The 16,884-nt window shown below is 42.3% G+C and overlaps 1 protein-coding gene across 2 annotated transcripts in view; it reads right to left on the bottom strand.

Moving 5' to 3' along the window:
• LOC311244600 (zinc finger protein 335-like) overlaps positions 1 to 16,884 on the bottom strand; it is an 81,160-nt gene that overhangs the window by 36,467 nt on the left and 27,809 nt on the right. For both annotated transcript variants that reach the window (XM_084334197.1, XM_084334196.1), the window contains exons 16-22: positions 13,266 to 13,365; positions 13,086 to 13,174; positions 12,012 to 12,262; positions 11,348 to 11,456; positions 9,281 to 9,472; positions 8,513 to 8,655; positions 7,820 to 7,959 (exon numbers count right to left, since the gene is read on the bottom strand). In XM_084334197.1, the coding sequence (XP_084190323.1) occupies positions 7,820 to 7,959; positions 8,513 to 8,655; positions 9,281 to 9,472; positions 11,348 to 11,456; positions 12,012 to 12,262; positions 13,086 to 13,174; positions 13,266 to 13,365 (1,024 nt within the window). The remainder of the gene's footprint in view (positions 1 to 7,819; positions 7,960 to 8,512; positions 8,656 to 9,280; positions 9,473 to 11,347; positions 11,457 to 12,011; positions 12,263 to 13,085; positions 13,175 to 13,265; positions 13,366 to 16,884) is intronic.

The following is a 16,884-nucleotide window of genomic DNA, read 5'->3' on the forward strand; positions in this document are numbered from 1 at the left end:
AAGCCGAGGCTCTCCTACTCAAGCTCCGCGCCTCCCTGATCAAAGGCGGCTTTGATCTCAGGCAGTGGGCCAGCAGCGACCCGCAAGTACTGCGCCGCCTCTCCCCCGAGGACAAGGCCGCGAGCAGCGATACTTGGATGGCGACCATCCCAGGAGAAGCCCAAGAAATGACACTAGGACTAGTCTGGCGCTTCAAAACAGACTCGCTCCATTATAGACACAAACCCCTGATCAAGGAGCAGGGAAGGTCGACGGCAATACCGACCACCAGACGGAGTGTATACAGAACACTCGCCAGACAATATGACCCGTTGGGATGTATTCTACCTTACACCACCCGGGCAAAGATGATTGTAAGAGCGCTATGGGACAAAGACCAGGGCTGGGACGATCCCATACCCGAACACCTTGCATCCACATGGAGAGAGTGGGAGACGGAACTCCGCTCACTCCCCGGTGTTAATATACGCCGCAGCTACTTCCCACCCACAGTGAGGCCAGAGACATGCAAGATCGACCTGCACGTATTCAGCGACGCCTCCGAAGTAGCCTACGGTTCGGTGGCTTACTTGCGTGCCCAAGAGGAGGGAGGAGAAATACATACTGCTTTCATCCTGGCTCGCTCAAGAATAGCCCCACGCAAGCAACAATCTATCCCGCGCCTAGAGCTCTGCGCAGCCCTAGCAGGAGCGCAGCTCGCCACGTTAATCCAACGTGAACTCACCATTCCGGTGCAAAGAACAATCTTGTGGTCAGACTCCACGACCGTACTCACATGGATCCGGTCTGATTCGTGCAGATACAAGGTCTTCGTGGGAGTCAGAGTCACCGAGATTCAAGAGTTAACAGAAGTAACCAGCTGGCGGTATGTGGACACCAAACACAACCCAGCTGACGTCATCACCCGGGGAATGTCCCTGGATGACCTCACCCGTCCCAACCTCTACAGTGACGGGCCAGAGTTCCTCAAGCTCCCCGAAGAAGAGTGGCCTACACCCACCCCACGGGAGGCGAGCAAAGAGGAGGCAGAGAACAAGAAACCTATGTTCTGTGGGTTGACACACACACTCGTCCCCACAGACCCGGTTCTAGATGATTGCCTCACCCTAGAGAGTGCGCAGCTAAAGACATTTCTGTGGCACCACCCAGAGGTTCAGCCCACAACTGACATTTCAGCAGCTGACTACGAAGAAGCAGAACTCCTTCTACTACAACGAGCCCAGAGAGACTCGTTCCCCGATGAGCTAGCCTGTCTACAGGGAGCAAAGCCCGTCCCATCAGACAGCAGACTGCTTCACCTGGCCCCCGAGAGCGACGCCCATAATCTCATCAGAGTGGGTGGTCGTCTGCGGAGAGCCCCAGACCTACCGGATGACGTTAAGTACCCGATAGTCTTGAACAGCCGACACAAGGTCACAGAGCTGATCATAAAGAAATACGACGAGGATGTGCACCACGCAGGGGCAGAGAGAGTCTTCGCGGAGATCAGACATCGTTATTGGATACTGCAAGGGAGAGAAGCAGTGCGGCGCTTCCAGCGAACCTGTCTAGACTGCCGTAAGTGGCGCGCGCAGCCCAGTATACCCCGGATGGCTGACCTACCTCCCTGTCGCCTCCGACTCGGCGACAAGCCCTTCCACTCCACCGGTATGGACTGTTTTGGCCCGCTGTATATAAAGAGAGGAAGAGGAACCGAGAAGCGGTGGGGTATTGTATTCAAATGCATGACCACCAGAGCGATACATATCGAACTCCTTCCAACCATGAGCACAGACTCATTCCTTATGGCCTTCCGAAGATTCACATCACGGAAAGGAAAACCGTCTACATTGTTGTCCGATCACGGGACAAACTTCAAAGGCGGAGAAAGAGAGCTGAGAGAGAGCTTCCAAGCTATGGGCCCAGAACTTAAGACCCACCTCGCTCCATCCCAGATTGACTTCCAGTTTAATCCCCCGAACGCACCTCACTTCGGTGGAACCTGGGAACGAGAAGTACGTTCCATAAAGACAGCCCTGTACGCCGTGCTTGGGGCCCAGACTGTGGCGGAAGAAGTCCTAATGACAGTCCTCACGGAGATCGAGGGAGTATTGAACTCAAAGCCCCTCGGTTACGTCTCAAGTGATGTAGCAGATGTCGACCCAGTCACCCCCAACACCCTCTTGATGGGGCGGCTGGACCCCGCGCTACCACAGACAATGTACAGGCCTGAAGAAGCGAACGGCCAAATAATGTGGAGGTACAGTCAAGTACTGGCTGATACGTTTTGGAACAGCTTCCTACTCCACTACCTACCGTCTCTACAGACCCGCCAGAAGTGGGTAAAAGAGAGAGACAATTTGACAGAAGGAACAGTCGTCATGATCATCGACCAGTCACTACCCAGAGCTATGTGGCCGGCTGGCCGCGTAAGCAAAGTGATCACCGGTGCCGATGGAAAGGTCCGAGCAGCTGAAGTGCTCGTCCAAGGACGGACTTACACCCGACCCGTGGCGAGGCTAATAGAACTGCCAAGGCTCCCTGATACTATTGATGACGACCATGACCCTATGACTTTGTGAGTTGACTGACCCTTACAGCGGACATTGAGTAGTGGACAGTGCGGTTAATCTGTCTCTGCTCAGCTAATTAGGTGGGACTAATTAGGGGGCGGCTGTTGTGAAGGATCAGATTAAACCGAATATATATATTTATTTATGGATATATATTTAATAGTATTTGTATATCGTTTGATATCCCTTGTATATTCCTTGTACATATACACTGAATATCCCTTTATTCTACTACAGCCCATAATAGTTCATTCTCTTATTGGACAAAAGGACCAGGCGCCAGGGACAAGCCCCTGGCGTTCAAGTTCAAAGGTACCGACGAGACATGCCTTTACTAGCCTCAGCTCCGCGCAGGAATACGGCTACCGAAAGCAGAGCGGCACTACTTGTCCACTGTGCATATATATATATGGCGCAAGAAATGTAGAATTCCTCTTAGTCCTTTACCCTTCTACCCAACTAAGTAACAAGACGTGAAGCCTCACCCCACGATACCGCGTGCGGTGTAGTACGGCCTGTTTGGCCTTAGAATAGCAGTGAGACCTCGTGCGAATTAATAGCTGAATTGCCAGAGTTTGGCACCGTATTTCTATTAAGTAATAATAGTCTATTATGTATGGTGCATCGTTCGGTTAGAGTTCTAAAGTGAGCAGCACCCCCATCGTTTCCTCGCGTTATCTAGAGTCTTAACCAGGCTGGGCAGACCACGCGTGGTGCTTTCATCCGAGGAGTTCTGGGCGAGGACGAGTGGACCTGCACATTGGATTACCTACCCCGACGACTGCTGGGCCCTATACGGCATGGAATATCTATTTGCTTTGGTGCTTTGATTTGTGGAGCGGATAATCGCCAACACCGGTGAGTGTTGGATTTACCCCGAGAGGAGCCAAGGTGAGACGGCGCTCAGACCAGACTGAGGTCGCCTCGCTTCTTCTTCGTTGTGGACCGACAGCGACAGCTACAGCTATCGTCTACAAGAGAGCCCAAGTGTATTCATCTGTGGATCAAGGTTCCACGGGCACTGTTTTCTGTACTTGAATTCTCCCTGGAAATCGTTGACCAGACGGGATACAGCCGACGGCTCTCCTACCCCCCCTACTGGCTTACAACCGGCGGGACCCCTTCAGTATATTATCCAGCTATAATCATTAAGTGACCATCGCTATAATCCCCTAAGAGCCAGGTTGTATACTTGCTTCCTGTGTAACCAGAGATTGGACATTCAGTGTTGATTTGCATACGAGTACTCATTTGCCTTACAAGAGCATTCAATTCAAATCATAAATGTAATAAGTAATTATTATATGTACCTTTTGCTATATATTAAATATTTGACTATTACCTTTGTGTGGACCTGATTTCATATGTGGGAAAGTGTTCATCATACTTAGATATCGTGTACTGTATGGCCAGTAATTAAAGTACATAAAGCGGTAGTGGTTTAATGATACCATACTTATCAATACAGTCAGGGAATTGTACCCCTCAGTTACAATTGTACTGTCGTTTATAATTTTGACCGCCAATTGTATTATTGTATGTGGATGTTTTGTTTGTAAAGCAAAAAACTGGAAATACAAATTTAAGTATAAAAAAAAAAAACATCTCAAAAACCAAATCAATTATCTTGGGTTCGAGTCATAAATTGTCATCAATACCAAAAATGAGTTTGAACATGTCTGACGAACCCATAGAACAGGTAAATAAAGTAAAATTACTGGGCATAATAATTGATAGCCAGCTGTCATGGGCAGAACACATTGATACCATAGTGAAGAAGATGGGGAGTGGTATCTCCATGGTGAGGAAATGTCTTTCTTATGTCCCTACATATATTGTGGGACAGGTGGCGAAATCTTTAATTTTATGTCACCTAGATTATTGTGCACCAGTATGGTCCTCTGCATCCAAAGGTCAACTAAAGAAATTGCAAACTGCCCAGAACAGAGCTGCAAGGTTAGTTTTACATTGGTATGTACTGTGTTGTATCATACTGTGTTTGGTATGTACTGTGTTGTATCGTACTGTCTTTGGTATGTACTGTGTTGTATCATACTGTGTTTGGTATGTACTGTGTTGTATCATACTGTGTTTGGTATGTACTGTGTTTGGTATTGAAGGAATCCTTGTTTCTCAATGTGTATATAATGTAAATATCTGCATTATAATGTAAATATCTGGTGGATGACAGCATCTACTCATAGCCATCTCAGAGGAGGAGGACAACAGAGAGAGAGTGTGTGTTAGCAGCAGACTAATAGCAGAGCCAGGGCTCTACAGTGCGACCATATTGCTTGCATATGCCCCTAGAAATATGTGTGTGCGAAACGGAAAAATCAATTACTCGCACGGTGTGCGACTCAAGATTACAGCCTCAATCGTGCTTTTTTCTCTGCTATAATCGTTCAAAAACTACAAGTCCCACATTGCACTCAAGCCAACGGTCCAATCACAGTAGAGTGACGTGACTGGTTTCACAAAAGAAAAAAAGGAAATGACCAATCGGAAGCTTTCATTTTCTCTTTTACTTCCCGAGAGTCCGCCATTGTGATATGCGAGCATTTTCTGCGCCACAAGTAACATTAACTTAAGTTAATGTAATATTCTAGTCTTACCAATAGCAATAGATTTGCGAACACCTAGATGTATCGCTAGCAATAGTAATATAACGTTAATGCAACTAAACGAATGCCTTGCTTTGTTAATCATAACGTTGATGCAGTAGTGTATGTCGTGTTGGCTGTAACGGACATGACAATAACATAACGTGTACACATTACAATTGCGATAATTGATTCTAACATTTTCAAATCGATGCAGTTGAATTTTCCCCTTAGGATCGATGCATTGCGATGCATTGTTACACCCCTACACCAAAGTAACTGGCCCACTGTGTATGTGTGTACAGCTAACTTGGCTAGCGTTATCAACAGCAGCGGTGGGCAATAGGGTCCAGCTGCAGCGCCGGACGGCCAGAGTGCAAGCGGTGTGACGTAATTGGCAGAATCGCTTGTCAATCAATGGTCTACCTGACACGCAAACTCATAAACAATGTTTCTGTACTGGAGGTGTACAGTATTTCAATAGGCAACCCTGAAAGGATTATTTTTCTAGAAGAGCAACACTAGCTCCCCCCTCTACTGATGGCCCTGGTGGTAATGCCAGTGTCTCCTTTTTGTTCAATGTCACTGCCTTTCTTATTAGGCCTAGTTGTTGGCTACAACTTTGCCACAGTAGGCATTAATCACTTAATTAATAGTTCAAATGTCTGTGTCCCATTCCCGTTTGCACACGCAGATACACACACACGCACACAGTGGGCCAGTGACTTTGGTGGTATGTGCTATTGCACAGATGTGTGTCCCGTTCCCGTTTTCACATGCATGCATGCACAGTACAAATATACATTTATTTTTGAAAAAAAAAAAAACTCTGTTACTTGAAATATTTTCACTGTGCTCCTAAATTTCTTTGTGTGCTCCTAAATTTCCTCATTTAGGAGCACATGTGCTCCTTGGGAAAAAGGTTAGCGTAGAGCCCTGAGAGCCCATGGCTCCGAGGTCGTCGGCAGCTTGTTAACATAAACACTGAGCACTGGTGGAGGCAGGTTTGGTCAGAGCTACGGGGAGAACGGACATTTAGTGTGTCAAAGACTAGACTGCTGTTGCCATGGTAGCGTGTCCCTTAGTAACGAGAAGAGGGGGCGGGGCCCTGTTGCTAGGGAAAACACGTTATGAGCCATGAGTTTTCCGGGGTAAGTTAGATTGAGACACGACGCACAGGCGAGCAGACGCGTTGACCAGAGACTTTGAGATCCCTCCTCACCCTCGCTGGGTGGGGGAAGGGAATATGCCACACCATCGCTAGCTTCGGCTAACAGGGAAGGTTTTGGCCGACGACGAGGCCCAGAACCACTGGACTAATAGCATAAGAGACGGTGGAGAAGAATGTGTCGTATATTATGCTAATTATAGCTCATAAAATGTACTGGAAAATGTCCCTAAAGAAGGTTTTAAATAGGATTTGGTCAGAAAACAGCTGTCCTATTCAGTCAACCAAAGGGGTCAAAGTGCCAAGCTAGAGGCAGCTACTGTTACAGGAAAACAGATCTTTGATGCAGATAAGAGGAACTGTGTAATTACTCATAGTCAGTTTGTTAAGGAAATACAACTGTGCAAAATGAATGCAATACACTTTTAGTCTATAAAAGTGAATGATTAATAATTGACACAGTAAGAATACTAGAAACATGATGTGATTAAAGACTCTGTTCTCAGAATAGAGTGTGTGGGTTAGGGGTAAATTAGTGAGTAAATTTACATACAAGTGTTGGCAACAGTTAGAACAATAGAGCTGGGCACATCACGTAACTGTTATCTCGCTGAAGTCTAATGTAACACACACTTAGAGACAGAAGTCTGAGGAGGAGTTTAAGTTTCACTATTGCTGTAACTAAATGTATGTTTAGATCCTTAATTTAAGCTCCAAACAAGCTGTAGATATTTCTGGTATATTGTACTTGTAATCTTGAACGTGAGGATATAAAACATGTTGTAGTTATGATTTGTTGTATCGTACTGTGTTTGGTATGTACTGTGTTTGGTATGTACTGTGTTGTATCATACTGTGATTGGTATGTACTGTGTTTGGTATGTACTGTGTTGTATCATACTGTGTTTGGTATGTACTGTGTTTGGTATGTACTGGGTTTGGTATGTACTGTGTTGTATCGTACTGTGTTTGGTATGTACTGTGTTTGGTATGTACTGTGTTGTATCATACTGTGTTTGGTATGTACTGTGTTTGGTATGTACTGTGTTGTATCGTACTGTTTTTGGTATGTACTGTGTTTGGTATGTACTGTGTTGTATCGTACTGTGATTGGTATGTACTGTGTTTGGTATGTATTGTGTTGTATCGTACTGTGTTTGGTATGTACTGTGTTTGGTATGTACTGGGTTTGGTATGTACTGTGTTGTATCATACTGTGTTTGGTATGTACTGTGTTTGGTATGTACTGTGTTTGGTATGTACTGTGTTGTATCGTACTGTGTTTGGTATGTACTGTGTTGTATCGTACTGTGTTTGGTATGTACTGTGTTGTATCATACTGTGTTTGGTATGTACTGTGTTTGGTATGTAGTGTTGTATCGTACTGTGTTTGGTATGTACTGTGTTTGGTATGTACTGTGTTGTATCGTACTGTGTTTGGTATGTACCGTGTTTGGTATGTACTGTGCATGTTGTCTTGTGACTGGCCTACTCACACTGTAGTGTGGCCAGTGCCTCCTCGTCGCTGTTGACTATGATGGTCTGCTGGGAGCCAGCGATGCGGTTACTGCGGTTGGCCTGGTCAAGGCTGTGGAGCCGCTCCATATGGAACTTCAGGTGGCCATTACGGTTGAACCTGCAAAACGGTGGTTGTTATTTAGTGAAAACATGTTTTTATTTATTTGATGTGCTTTTCAAAGCAGAAGAAGTGCATTGAAGCACAGTTTCAGCGAACTTGGAGCAAGTCACTAGTTTGAGCTGTAACACATTAAAATGTGTTTTTTTTTTTTTTTTTTTTTGAAATTCTGGGTTTTGAATTGGGCCAAAAACTGTTGTCATCGTTTGGGTTTGGACAGAACTTGGGTTCATGTAGGGTTGAGCCTGATCTTTTGGGGCTCGATCAAAGCTCTACTTCCTACAAAATGTTGGGAATAGATATACCTGACACAAAAGGAACAGCGAGCCAACGTTTGATCCGAAGCTACACTAGTTGAAGATGAAGTCATATTAAGTGGGGGAAATGGTTAACAGGTGTTTCTAGGCAACTTGTAATACTACCCAGAGTATCTGGAGGTCAATGTTATTTTCATATCTTGTGGTAATTTGCAGAGAAAGATATTAGCGCAGTTCAATTTGTGACAATAAGGGACATTTAACAAAAAGTTAATTTGGGTGGCTTTCCATACTACCTTTGTCCGCACAGTTCACAGGAGAAGGGCTTCTCGTTGGTGTGGGTCATCATGTGTCGACGGAGGTCTTTCTTGTTCTTTGAAGCGAAGCTACAGCTGGGGCACTTGTGAGGACGTAGGTAGGAATGTAGTGACATATGAGTCTGAGAAGAAATGGGAAATCAATACATGATGCTCTAGGCCGGTTGGCTTCCCCAAGTACAATTGCATTATACAATTTTATAATGCATCACTGTGCCTCACTGCATCACTGAGCACAGGGTGACAGTACTATACAGGACAATAACACTAACTTATACATACTGCACCTTATGTGATACTGTGATACTGTGAATACTGTATATTTCAGTTAGTTAGATAGTTAATTTATATTGACTTGTTATATTGTTTACACTGCTTGTTTTTACTACCTGCACATCCCCTCCCCCTCCCCCATGCTGCTATGATAATAAAGGAATATCTTATCTTATCTTCCTGGACTTTTACTTTAGTTTTAAACCGACATAGTACAAATTTACACTTTATATTTCTGTATATATTTTTACTGTACATTTTATATTAGAATGTAACATAGGACATCTATATCCCGGACCGTATTTTATTCTTAGGCTTATTCTTATTTGTGACTTTTGTTTTGTCTGCCTAAATGTTTACTGTGAGTGATTTGTAGTACCAAATTTTCCTCTGGATGTATTTCTATTCTATTCTATTCTATTCTATACAATTCATGATACCAACCGTGTGTGTGTGTGTTTTAGAGTGAATTACCTTGACCTCGGGCCAGGAGGGTGCTGTGAAGTCACAATCAGGACACTTGAAGGTGTTGGGGTCTACGTGCGCCCTCTTGTGGTTCTCCATGTCGGAGCGGGCAGTGAAAGATGCCATGCAGATGCGGCAGGAGAACCTTCTGGCACATGGCGAGCTCACTACAGAGGGAGAGGCTGGAGCCTCGCTGCTCAGCTGGTGGCAGAACAGACGACACAGTCACAGGGGAAACCTTTCAATAATGGTGTAGGTGCATAAATGCAATTCATTGTTAAACAGTAAAATATTTGACTAATTGATATTTTGCAATAAACTAATTATTTTATTTCTTACATTTAAAATGTGTGTAGATCATTTAAATCCATAAAAAAAAAAAAAAAAGTAGTCTTACCCCGAAAATCCGATCGTTAGAAAAAGCCTTGTTTATGGCCGGTAAAGTAAGCCACTATGATCGTTACATAAACATGTTTCACGTTCGGTAAAATAGACATAGGGGGTCCTTACCTTAGCCAGAAGGTAATCCAAAAAGAATAATTCCAATGATCCCATCTGCGATCGCGATTACCCGTTTATATGTAATTACACATGTTTATGGGACACTATAGGTTTCGAGGCGATCAGATCTGCTAGCGATTGCTTTGGAAGAGCTCCTCCCCCACAGAGCGAGCCTCGATAGCGTTGACGAGCAATAACGAGTATAATAATAAACACGTTACGTTATGGACCATGTACAGTATCATCACTATTACGGTCTGATTGAATCCTGCCATTCACTACTATTATGACTAATATTACCATGTTCTGTCACTATGTTCTATTATTATTACCTCTTCTGCCTGTACCTCCCCTCTCCCATGCTGCTATGGTATCTGAATTTCCCCGAAGGGATTAATAAAAGGAATACTTGGCGTGTTAGTGCACTTTAAACCACTTTAAACAAACCCTCACTTTAGACACTACATTATATTTATCTATTTATTAAAGAGATTTTCATTACATTCATACCTCATTTGCATTTGCACCTTGCCTTAAAAAAGTTTTGTACCTCATTGTCTGCATTTTTACTTCATTGTACTTTAGTTTGTATATTGTAATTCCTCTTTTACTTACTTTTTTTACAGTATGAAGCACATACTCAGGGGCTCATACAGAACCAAGTATTTCACTTTAATGTACATGTATGTACCTTATACGTGACAAATGAAAACAAACTTGAAACACAGAGGTAAGGGAAATAATTAAAACACACATCAAACAACCAAATAAAATGACATGGTATATAGGGAGGTGTAGTGGTTACGTCATTGTTGTTTCCGACCTTTCCACCTCGCTTGAAATGGCAATGTATTTCCAATGGACACATTTATAAATTGTCTCGTTTAAAACAAGTAAAGCATGAACATTGGCATGGTGTACCTTTCTGTGTGTATTCATCCACAATCTATAGCTAAACATGAAACAATTCGCAATTAATCTTAAAATAATTACGTATAATTTTACTTCAACCAAAAATGCTTAAACAATAATGTTAGTGATAGAAGGGCACTCATTTTGTGCAAAAATGGAAAGCTTGCCAATGTTCATGAGGCAGAATTATTACAATAGCCGATAATACATTTTCCCAATGATAAATCCCTATATGGGTGGACTGCGTGGGAAACTAAAGTGACGTCAGACTACACCTCCCTATAATACATGAAGCAGAACAGTCAAATTACAGTTAAAATGCTGGGTGACAGTTGCAGCTATGTGTAAACAACTCTGCGATAAGAGTCTTTAAAAGTAGTGAGGGGAGTCAATTTGTTCATTTTCGTTCAAGTCTTTTGCATCTCGTTCCAACTGCTGGGAGCAGCTAATTGGAAGGAGGATTGACCGAAGGAAGTGTTAACACAGGGAACATCTAGCGAGATATGGTGAACAGCTCTGGTGTTACAGGGAGTAGATGACAATTTGAACAAGTGTATAAAATAAGGAGGGTGTAATTATTATTAACTAAATAATCTTGTGTTAGCAATTTGGCAACAAAACGTGAAATCCTTTGGTGAAATGTGATCTTCCCATTAGTCTCACCTCCACCTGCTGTAAGACCCCATCTGCCAGGGCTGAGGCCAGGTAGTACTTCTCACCCTTCTCTGAGGCAGAGACCTCAATCTGCTCGGAAGGGCTGCCTTCGTCGTTGCTGCAAAAGATACCACATTAACCACACTGTCAGAACGCCATAGAGGAGATAAACTTGATTATGGGGAACAATTCCACACCTAATCTCGTTGCAACACAGGACATTTTATATATCTTGAACCAGCCATGTTTTGTTCACTCAGTGCACAGATGACTCATACTATAATCTACACTACAACGATACAGTATTCTATTTAAATTTGTACCTTTATTTAAAGGTGCTATAGATAAGACTTGTATGTAGAGTAATACAAAAAATAAATCATCCAGAGCTTTTAGACAGGTGCAGAATAAAAATATTGCTATTCCCCCCCAAAAACGATTGATGAATTTATCATTTAAAAAATGTTGTCCGGTTCAAAATGAATGTTGCTGTTTACATGATGCAGACATCCCCTCCCTACCTCCCATTTCCCCACGTGGAATGCACCCGATTGCATAAATGACATGCTGGTGCTCTAGTGTGTCATCTAGTGGCTGAACGTTATCTATAGCGTCAACGATCTCTCTTGCATGGAAGAACGATCCGAGAGACACATGGACCAGGGAGCAGCACCTGTACTCGGGGCCGGGGCTGTGGATCTCCTCGGCGGTCTGCTCCTCCATGCCTCCCTCGTAGGCCTCCATGGCGATCTGGGGCAGCTCTCCGCCCTCGGAGGTGGCCGCCTCGTAAGCCTCCTGCACAACCGTGTGGCCGTTCTCCGACACATGGAAGGTGACCACCTTCTGGACCTGGCCTGGCACCGACGTCACCCCGCTCCAGGTGCCCCCCTCCAGGGCCTTACCGCCGGACTTGAGCACCGCCACCTGGCGAGCACACACACACTGTACATTTACCATGGGGTATACAGATTTAGGAATGTCCCATGACTGAGGAAATGATTAAGTTAACTAAAGTTGATTTTGTTGACCAATCAAATAGCGCGTTTAATTTTTCTATCCTTGTATGATTGAATGCAATCATGCAAATGTCTTCTTTATGTCAAGTGTTTATGAAGCAATCACACACACACCGTAATTTTTATTTTTTTTAAATAATAACAAATAAATACAAACAAACAACTAAAACGACTGAAAAAGTCTTAGTTGTTCCCAGGGATAGTGGTAATGACCCCTAGTCTGGAATCACTCTGGGTTAATAAGATAAGATATTCCTTTATTGTTCCCCTTGGGAAAATATGGGCGTCATAGCAGCATGGGGGGGGGGGGGGTACAGGTATGAGCATGGTAATAGTAGAAATACATGAATATAGGCAATACAATTTTATCTGAATATAGAAAATATGAATAAATAAATAAATAAACAGTGTAAACAATAGAACTGAATTAATAACTGAATTCAAATAACTCTAAATATAAGAATATTAAAAAGTAAACAGTGTAATCAAAGGTGCAGATGAGGGTCTGTATGCCCCATCAGTTATATTATATGTTACAATAAATATGGGCAATAAAGAATTAGGATCTGAATATATACTATGAGTAAAGTAAAGTAAACAGTATACACTGGTGCAGTATTACACAAGGTACCCTAACTGGCATGATATACGTCATACGTTATTATACCAGTTAGATGGTATACGTTAGATACCAGGTTGTGATCAATCCATATTCAGCCTCAATCCCCTACCTGTAGTGAGCTTCCCACCAGCTCCCGGGCATTGCTCATGTTTAACAGGAGATCCAGTGCATTCTGGGCCGACAGGTCGGTGGATTCGGCTGAGGGGTGGAAAGAGAGAAATTCAGTTAATCCCTCGGATGAAAGGTCACAGGGAATACTAGAAGGGGCGCTTGCGGAAACCTGGCTGACCTTGTTCGTAGATGATGGTGGTGTTCCCCAGTGCGTCCTGGGTGACTGAAGCGTTCTCCATCCCCTGCATGGCTTGTAGTGTCGCAGGATCTACGGCCACCTGATGCAGTTACAGACAGAGCTTCACATCACCTTAGCCAACACCCATCTAACTTAGTTGGTCTTAATTCTTTGATGACTATTCGGATCATAGGTTTCACTTTCTCCCGACCCTTTAATAAGCACTTCCTGAAGAGCTGAATGGCTAGACTGCTAGAGTATGCAATACGACATTGAAAATGAGGGTGACCTCAATTGTCTTTGAGAATAAATAAAGGTTTGAATACAATACACTATAGTGTCGTCAGCATAAAGATGAACTTGACAACCACTCAATGAAGATACAATATCATTCATATAAATAGTAAAAATGTACTATTTATAAATAAAATAAATAGAAAAAAACGGAAGTCCTACTAGTTGGCCCCAAATCAAAAAGAGATGCTAACAAAAAAACTAGGAGGTTTAACTCCTTGGATTAAACCTGAAGTGACAAGTCTTGGTGTCATCCTGGACTCAGAATTGAACTTCAACTCCCATATAAACAAAGTGACGAAAACAGCTTGCTTTCACCTCAGAAACATAGCGAAGGTGCAACCATTTATAAATCAAAATGATGCTGAGAAGCTAATTCATGCCTTTATATGTAGCCGGCTAGACTACTGCAATGCACTCTTCACTGGTCTCCCCAGGAAAACCACTGAAAGACTCCAGCTGATTCAAAACTCTGCAGCTATAATGTTAACCAAAACCAAAAGAGAACACATTAGTCCTGTCCTAGCTAGTAGCTACTGTAACTTTCAGAATGTACTTCAATGTCCTCCTCCTCACATACAAAGCTCTAAAAGGACCTAGCTACATTGTTAACTCTCTCATGAACGACACACCAGCTAGAACACTGAGATCATTAGATGCAGGTGTATTAGAGGTCACTAGAAACAGTCATAAGAAGATCGGTGATGCAGCGATTGTCAATTACGCCCCCAAATTGTGGAACACATTACCCATAAATATCAGAGAAGCCAACACGATATTGACTTTAAAGGCAGCTTAAAACCTATCTTTTTATCAAAGCATTTGATTAATCTTATGCCTTCATCACTGCACTTAAATTACAAGTTTTACCTTGCACTATTTTATACTGCAGTGCGTATATTATGTGTTTATTATTCATTTCGTTTTTATTTTATCCCTGCGCCCCACTAGCTGAGGCTGGGACCGTGAGTGGGGGGGTGAAAGATTTTAGAGACAAAGTTTTAGAAAGAGAGGGCGCAGAAAGGTCCTTATTGCTGTTCTATGATCTAGGGAACAAGAATTTCAGAATAGCACAGGCCCCTACATTGTTTTTTATTTTATGTTTTTTTTATTGTTCATGATTTTGTAACGAGATTACAATAATTCAAGAAAGCTGTTGGAACGTTAGGTTCCGATATGATGTTGATTATTTGTATCATGCTGCTATGTATATTTGTGCTATACATTGCTCTTGCTGCTTGTTTTATTATGTCTTTATTATGTAAAGCACTTTGAACTGCAATCCTTGTATGAAAGGTGCTATATAAATAAAGTGTATTATTATTATTAAAGAACTTCTCATATTGCGTCACATGCTCAACTTTTGTAAAAGCAAAGGATGATCAGCTGTATCAATTGCTTTGGACAGTAACAAACACTGTGCCACTCTTTTTGTGGATCTGTCCAAAGCATTTGATACAGCTGATCATCCTTTGCTTTTACCAAAGTTATGTAATATTGGTTTGATGGAATGACCTGTGATTGGTTTCAGAGTTACTTATTTGAGCGATATCAGTGTGAAATCCGAAAGTGTGCAGTCCGATTTTTTGTCTGTACCAAAAGGTGTTCCACAAGGTTAAATTCTAAGTCCAAAAAGTTTTACTATTTATATTAATGATATTGTATCTTCATTGTGTGGTTGTCAAGTTCATCTTTATGCTGATGATACTATAGTGTATTGTATTGCAGACTCTGGACAGCTAGCCCTTCAGCTCTTCAGGAAGTGCTTATTAATATCAAACTAGTACTTAATGATGATAAAACAAAGTTAATGCTGTTTACTAGCGCTAGAAATGATAGTATACACTTAAATATCCACTACAAATGGATCGAGCATTGAGAGAGTTGTTGAATATAAGTACCTTGGTATCTGGCTTGATGAGAAGTTTACATAAATACCATAGATAATAATAATAGATAATCTTGTGAGCAAACTGCATAAAAAAAATTGGCTTCTTCTATAGAAATAGAGCCAACTTCCCTTTGTTTAGTAGTAAAAGGATTGTTGAAGCCGTTTTCTTATCAGTATTTTATGGAATAATTTATAGAAATACTGCCCCTTCCACTCTTAAACCTCTGGACAAAGTCCATCATTCTGCCCTCAGATGTATTACCGGTGATACTCACCACTGTGGCCTCTATGATAAGGTGGGTTGGTCCTCTCGCTCCAGAGAGAGGCGTAATAACCATTGGTATTGGTTTATCCATTAGGCCAGTGTTTCTCAAAGTGTGGGGCGCGCCCCCCAGGGGGGGCGCAGAGGCATGACAGGGGGAGACTTGAGATTTATTTAATAATAAAAAATAAAACATTTTTTTTTTTTTTATTCCAGAAAATTATCACTAAAGTGCTATCTGTTGCAGCTGCACTGTTCTCCATGAAAATACCATTTCTCAACATCTGAAAATCATTATTTAATAAAACACAGAAAAGGATCACCAAGTTACTCTGGATAAAAAAAAAATGTACAGACAACATTGAGACAAAGCTTCCTGACACATCTCCATCCAAACTCTTGGAAGAACTCTTTGAAATCTCATCTGATACCACCTAGAGAGCTAGTTTCAGAGTGTGGTGCCGAGTACCAAGTATCTCATCTCATGGCCCACCAAGTATCTCATGATTCAGCAGTTAAGGTGTTGATACCATTCAGCACCACATACAGTATCTGTGTGAGGCTGGCTTTTCATCCATGACAGCTCTGAAAACAAAATATAGGGCCAAGTTGAAAGGCCACGATATTGGTGTTATTTCAATAAATTTAAACATGGCCCATTTCATGACTATTTTGTTGGGGCGAGGGGGGGGGGGGGGGGGCCAAAATATTTTGGTCCGCCAAAGGGGGGCCTGACAGAAAAAGTTTGAGAAGCACTGCATTAGGCTATTATCGTAAAGAAACCACCTTATATTGCAACGATGCTAGATTGGAATTCTGGACCCCATCTAACCCGCTCAAATGACGTGCTTATGCTTAAGGTCTCTCGTGCATAGTCTGAGCATTTTGTTTTAGAGCAACAACTTCCTGGAATTGATCTTCAGCATAAGATGAAAATCGATTCTCTGCTGACCTATAATCAGTTTAGGACCATGATTGTACTCCCTGGTACACCTTGTAATTGTTTTAATAGATTTTATCTATGTTTTTTTTATTTATTTTTTATTATTTACAGTATGTTTTGCCTATATTTTATAATTTTTATTGATTATACTATTTTTACAGTTTTACCATTGTGAAGTTGTTTTATTAATCTGAGGGTGACTAAAGTTTTGAAATTAACTTAAACATTG

Source organism: Notolepis coatsorum, assembly GCF_963971535.1.
Source record: "Notolepis coatsorum genome assembly, chromosome: 17".
NCBI lineage: Eukaryota > Metazoa > Chordata > Actinopteri > Aulopiformes > Paralepididae > Notolepis > Notolepis coatsorum.